General features: G+C 35.5%; 1 protein-coding gene across 1 annotated transcript in view; it reads right to left on the bottom strand.

Annotated features, from left to right (window-relative positions):
* LOC136846613 (uncharacterized) overlaps positions 1–7,500 on the bottom strand; it is a 174,377-nt gene that overhangs the window by 74,875 nt on the left and 92,002 nt on the right. Inside the window, exon 3 of the mRNA XM_067117506.1 lies at positions 4,933–5,076. Coding sequence (XP_066973607.1) covers positions 4,933–5,076 — 144 coding nt within the window. The remainder of the gene's footprint in view (positions 1–4,932; positions 5,077–7,500) is intronic.

Raw genomic sequence — 7,500 nt, forward strand, 5'->3', positions numbered from 1 at the left:
TATCGGCCTAGGTTTTAGTAAGAGAGAATTCTCATTTGAAGACATGAGTCTGAGTTAATGATTATGAAATGAAAAACCTACTATTCAATCGTCAAACTGAAGGTGTGAAAAGATTAATACCGGCTTCTATTTTCGCCGTGGTAACTCTTTATTCACCTAACTTGTCTCGAACAGAAAAATCGAGGATCTATCAACATATGGAGAGAGTAGTCTTCGTTTTCTGGTCTTTACAAAGAGCGCTCCGAAGCTGTAAACAAACCAGGAGATTTTCACGACAACTTCAACTCATTTTGATTATTCACAAGAAAGAGGTAAAAAGCACAGAATTACAATGTTAGACCGATGTTTAAATCAGCTGTTCTGGTACCTGTGATGATCAGGCAGAAAGCGTTATTCAACCGCACAATCACAAGCATATTGCACATGTTATATGAGCCCAGATTAAGATTCACACTTTCAGCACTGTGGTTGAAAGAAGAGGAGAAACAGAAGTAGAAGAGATAATAGCATTCAGGGTTTCAGCATACCAGGTGAAATTCAGAAACATGGAAAAAAATCGGTTATTGATCTCTGAGGATAGTTGGAGATTCCATTCACCACACATCTTTCATCTTTAAGAAACCTAATTTGCATGTTGAGAAACTTCCTGACAGAGAAGAGAAACTGGAACATCGTTTCTTTGTCGTATACTGAGGACCCAGTGGTTGAAGTGATATAGAAAGGGATACAATGCCTACAAGATAAATACATACACAAAACCTCGACTTTGTGGAAATCAGTGATTTCAATCTTCACAGTTCGGTGACTGTTTCTTTTTCTCACTGTTAAGCTGTGGAATTTTCTCCCTGTTCCCTTTGTCCCTCAATAGGTAGGTCTAAGAACAATTCTGTCTTTTCCTATTTCTTCCATTCTTTCTAACATCTGCAACATCCGCGGACAATGAGTCTGAGGGCTTCATTATGTGGCCTAGGATACTCTGCTAACGGTGCTTCCGATTTCATAACGGTAGATTGCCAAGGCACAGTAACGAAACGTACAGATTATTGTTAAATGAACCTGGTTGCCTGTATCATGTGCCCTGTATATATATGTGCATATATATGCATGTATATATATATATATATATATATATATATATATATATATATATATATATATATATATATATATATATATATACATATACACGTGTACACACACACATATATGTATACTCGTATATTTACCAAGTTTCTCACTAGATTTGATTTCAGTAAACATGTTGCAAGTATGCGTTGCATGTACAGAATTTTTTTTATCAAGAAAACTATAAACACAAGATTCATCTCTTTCCCTCTTAATTCAAGCTTTATTGTTATTTATCAATTGGCTGGAAATATGAGATGGTTGGAGAGTTGGGATAGCAACGAGGAAGAGACAAACTCCTAGAAATATTGTCTTCTTAGAAATGTTAAGAATCACTCGTCATATCGACCTTTCATTTTTGTTCATTTGCTCTTTTAAATATAAACTGAATAAAACTATTGCTCTTTGAAATGACACCAAAATGAGGAAATCAGTGCGAAAGAAAGCTGACTTTACGTAGGACGGTGAAAGAAATATATCGATGAGGAAGTTCTGTCAAGAGAATCATAGTAAAAGTTCCTTGTAGCAAGTTCACTACAGAGTATTGTACTAAAAATTTCTTGTTATTTTTGAAAAAGTTGTAATGCACAATAGCTGGTACAAAAAAATGGAATACATACCAAAGAAACATCACAAAAATCCTATACGTCTTTTTTACTTTACCTTTAGCTTAACCAGAGACCTGAATTCCAAGCTAAAATCAACCAGCATGACCTACGTTACCCCCAGCCTTCTAACCACGACAAACAAAATAGGCCTAGGCTTTCAGCCAACTAGGAAATCACGTATGGTTGGAGCTGTGTGGCCCAAGGCTGCCTTTCATATCAAAGTAATTAAAGCTGTAGGATAGCTCGACTTGGCAATCGCCATCAACTAATCAACTTCTAGCTCCAATCTCTCAGAATCCCATAAAGTTGCCAAGTTTCCCTCATGCATGTCTAAATTCCAGTGAAGTTATTATTATTATTATTCAATGAAAACTGCCAAGTTTCCCCTCCCGCGTGTCTAAATTTAAACGAAGCCATTATTATTATTATTATTATTATTATTATTATTATTATTATTATTATTATTATTATTATTATTATTATTATTCAATAAAACCTTCTAAGTTTCCTCACGCGTGTCTAAAGTCAATATTATTATTATTATTATTATTATTATTATTATTATTATTATTATTATTATTATTATTATTATTATTATTATTCACTAAAAAACTCCTAAGTCTCCCTCACGCGTGTCTAAAGTCATTATTATTATCATTATTATTATTATTATTATTATTATTATTATTATTATTATTATTATTGTTGTTGTTGTTGTTGTTCAAGAGATGACCCCTATCCATACGGAACGAGCCTTCAGGAGCCATTGAATTGAAATTCAAGCTTCCAAAGAATATTATGGTGTTTATTTGAAAGAAGTAACAGAAGTATTAGGAGAGACAGAAAGAAGGAAGTATTCATCAGAAAAAAATTAAATAAACAAATTAATAAATAAATATATATGTATATATTTGCGTGTGTGTGCACATGCATTTGTATACGCAACCGAATAATATGTGAACATACATAAAATATATAATAAAGCAGAGAAGCTTCCTAGGCAACCTTCTAACGGTAAGCGAATTAGCACCAAATTCGATTAGCGATCCATTAGGGATGATAATAAGGGCTCCAAAAACTAATGCGAAGTTAACAAGGATCCATCTTCCTTCCATCTTCATCCATCTCGTGCTGCTAGAGGTGAGAGAGAGAGAGAGAGAGAGAGAGAGAGAGAGAGAGAGAGAGAGAGAGAGAGAGAGAGAGGTGGGGGGGGGGCAATAAATCCTTCGGTAGTAGTGTCCAAAATGTTAGTTTCATGCGAGGTGATATAATTTTGATATATTTTACTTCATTCTCTGTAAGTACACACACACATACACACACAGAGAGAGAGAGAGAGAGAGAGAGAGAGAGAGAGAGAGAGAGAGAGAGAGAGAGGCAATAAATCCTTCATTAGTAATGTCCAAAATGGTGTTCCTTTAATACTCTCTATGTTACAGTTTCATTCGAGTTGATATAATTTCAATATATTCTACTTCATTCTCTGTAAGCACAAAGGCTGAGAGAGAGAGAGAGAGAGAGAGAGAGAGAGAGAGAGAGAGAGAGAGAGAGAGAGAGAGAGAGAGAGGCAATAAATCCTTCGGTAGTAATGTCCAGAATGGCAGGTCTTTAATGCTCTCTATGTTACAGTTTCAGTTGAAGTGATATAATTTTAGTGTATTTTACTTCATTCTCTGTAAGTACAAAGGCTGAGTACAGAGAGAGAGAGAGAGAGAGAGAGAGAGACTAGGCCATATCAAGACTAAACATCAAAATTATATTGCCTCCAATCAAACTGCAACGTAAGACTATTAAAGAACCACCATTTAGGAAATTCCTCGGCGGGTTCACTGCCCAAGGACCAGAAAATGGATTCCTTGGACTTTGCTATTGATTTTTTGGGCCCGCCGCTCTCGCTGACACGTTAATACCCGTCAGATTATCTTGATTTATTGATTTGATTAACTGGCGATGCAGTAGTCATCAAACGGCTTTGCCAGTCCTTCAAGGCTTTCACTCCCAGAGTGAAGGGTTTCCCATTTTCTTTGCACTTTTAATATACGTTTTCTGTTGTGGTGAACTTACGAAACACTTTTCATTGTATTTCAAACTACTTTTTATATGTTTAAAATTACTTTTATTTTCGCTCTATACCTGAAGCAGTCCATTATATCGCTTAGGTTTCCCGTTTTCTTTCGCTCTTAATATTCGTTTTCTGTTGCAATGGACTTATGAAAAACTTATTTTATTTAACTAAACTACTTTTCATATGGTTAGATTACTATTAATCTTGTTTTATTTATATTTCAACCTGTCCATTACATCGCTTAAAGCTATTCAGAAGTTCTGTTTTTCCTTATATTTGCTTTATTTTCATTTGAAACTGTCCACCTAACGGCTTAAAATTATTCTGATGACCTGCTTTTCTTTATTTTTCGTCAGACATAATTTATTAAAATCGTAAAATGTTTAATTATGAGACTGCAGTAGCGTTTTTTTAAGTGAAATTCCATTGTTTCGTCTGGGTGGATTAGAGTTGTAATTATACAATTATATATAATTACCATCCCTGAGTGAACACTTTCTAAATCAGACCTCTGACCTTTTTCAAGAATTTTTGTAGGTTTTGTCAAAAGCAATTTACTTGGCGGTAAAAATGCAAATAAATGTAGTCTTTTTTACGTGGGAAATTAGTCTCTTTATCTAATATTTTGAAATTGTTTTTCTCTGATTTTTAATTGTGATATTTAGGACCCATTTACGTTAAATTTCTGTTGAAAAAGAAAATACACTGGAAAAATAACCTGACACCCCTTTGGGTCTAATTTTGTCCAGAAATTTAAGATGCTTTTTGATGTCTTCTTTCACCCGCTTCGTTCAACGTGGGTAAGGATTTTGAGATCCTGAAATCCTCTTAATCTTTCAAAGTTACTGAGGCGTATTTAGATCAATAGAGTTTATTGATTCACTTTTTTTCTGCCTCTTAATTATTCATAGACTGATACCAACCATCATGTGATCACGGTCTTGTTGCTTGCCCAAGTGTTTTGTTTATGCTTGTATCTCTACTCCATTTCCAAGCTGTTAGAAGTGACGTTCATATATAGATAGATTCACAACGAAACGAAAATTTTTCACTCACCGTCATCGCCAGAAGAGATACTCGTGTACTGATAAATTCACTTTGAAATGGATATCGAATCTCAAGTAGCCAACTCACCGTCTATGTCGATTTCGTCCAACATAGTCCTAAGCTCTTCTTCGGTGGCGAACTGACCGAGATTCCTCATGAACCGTCCAAGCTCTTGTTTGGTGATCGTCCCGTCGCCATCTTTGTCGAAAAGGCGGAACGCCTCGCGGAATTCTGCAAAGAAAAGGGGAAAGAATAGTGTCAGATCATACGGAATTCTTCGGTACGATAACTTTTGACATCTTGCACGATAGACTTTTCCTAGACACCGATGGAAAACTCGAACTTATTCCTGGAAGAGTGAGTGATATCTCCACTGCTTTCATGTGCCTTCAAACATTGCAAACTCCTACTTCTGCATTCCTGGAGTTATGTTACCACTCTCCTCACTCCCCTGTCCCCCCCTCCCCCACCCATACTTTAAAGGTGGTGCCACAAGACGTTTCGGCCGTAAGTCAGTTAGGCGTTAACATCCAAACTGGCAAACGGCCGAAATGGGTGTATATAATGCTTAGATCCACGAGGGGCTAGTACTAAACACGGCGTCCCAAGGAGCTTCTGCCATGTTTTACGGCCTAAACTTCATATGGCCTAAAGTTGTGACGGCCTAACAAGTTCACGGCCGAAAATAATACGGCCTAATCATCCCGAACTCGTTTTCAGCCATCAGTCACCTAGCAAGCAGCGAATGATTATTGAGGAAGTGTCACGCAAATGCAAAATGCGAACCTTGAATTTTCTTAATAATATGGCTATTTGCTAAGAAATTTTTGTTGCCAGAATAGGCGTTCGTGCGGTACGGCTTCAAAAGTCGACCTGTCGTACTGCAGTAAAACTTATTTATAAACACGTCACGAATGTAATCATATATATATATATATATATATATATATATATATATATATATATATATATATATGTGTGTGTGTGTGTGTGTGTGTGTGTGTGTGTGTATGTATATATATATATATATATATATATATATATATATATATATATATATATATATATGTATATATATATATATAAATAATATATATATATATATATATATATATATATATACATACATATATTATATATACATATAATATACATAATATATATATATATAGTATAATTAAGACAACAACAGACTAGACGTAAAATGTTTAAGCGATAGCCATAAAAAGAGAGCTCTAGCGAGATTGCACAGAGAAATGTTCATTTAATGGTGTAACGAGCGGAAAACTATTAAGTAATTAAACGGGACTGCTGCATATCCGAGTATAGCCTGCATCATTAAGGGGATATACTTAAAGCGTGCATAAGGCGAGAGCCAAATCTCTAATAATGTAAGTCACTGAAATTCAGTCTGGACGGTCGTTGCAAAGGCCAAACCTTTCGTTTAGATATTGAAGGATAATGCATCTCTCACGTCGCATCATATTCATAATTTTCTATTGTTATTTATTTATTTATTTATTTAATTTTTTTACAAGGGCCAAGACGCACGTTGCAAGTTAAAAAAAAAGTTAAGTATACCTTAAGTTTTACCAGACGACTGAGCTGATTAACAGCTCTCCTAGGGCTGGCCCGAAGGATTAGACTTATTTTACGTGGCTAAGAACCAATTGGTTACTTAGCAACGGGACCCACGGCTTATTGTGGAATCCGAACCACATTATAGCGAGAAATGAATTTCTATCACCAGAAATAAATTCCTCTAATTCTTCATTAGCCGGCCGGAGACTCGAACTCGGGCCTAGCGAGTGCTAGCCCACGACTCTACCGACTCGCCCAACGAGGAACTGTAAATTTAAGCAGACCAGCACTTTAATTGTTCACACTTGAAGGCATTCAAACACAATACTTGACCAGACTTGAAGGTTATAGTTCGGCTTCCTTTAATTAACGAACTGGATAGTTGGCTGACCAGCTGTGATATACGCATCTTCAAATTAATTTAACAATAACTTGAACAATACAAAATAATAGTCTAGGTCGGCTTAAACAGTATGCAATGATACTCATGATCACATTAAACAATGTCACCTTAAACAATGCTAAATAATGCTCTTGATCATCTTAAACAATACGGAATAATAATCTTGGTCACCTTAAAAAACACGGAATAATACTCTTGGTCACCTTAAAAAATACTCTTGGTCACCTTAAACAACGCTAAGTAATACTCTTGATCATCATAAAACATACGAAATAATACTCTAGCTCCTTAAACAATAGGGAATAATTCTCTTGATCACCTTAAAAAATACGAAATAATACTCTAGGTCACCTTCAACAATAGAGAATAATACTCTTGCTCACCTTAAACAACGCTAAGTAATGCTCTTGATCACCTTAAACAATATGAAACCATACTCTTGATCACCTCAGACAACACCAAATATTACCCTGGGTCACCTAAGAAGCAACTGTCCAACAGTACCAAGGGAAACATTACTCGGGGTTATTTTAAAGCCAAGCGCTCGAAGACACAGCGTTCCATAAAATACACATCTTTAAAGATTCCAGTCCAGCGTTCTCAAAAAGTCGATATTATCCAGAGAGAGTCGCCTTTTTTTTATTTCCTTTTATTCATTTCTTGTGGAATAC

This window comes from Macrobrachium rosenbergii, chromosome 15 (assembly GCF_040412425.1).
Source record: "Macrobrachium rosenbergii isolate ZJJX-2024 chromosome 15, ASM4041242v1, whole genome shotgun sequence".
NCBI classification, from domain to species: Eukaryota; Metazoa; Arthropoda; class Malacostraca; order Decapoda; family Palaemonidae; genus Macrobrachium; species Macrobrachium rosenbergii.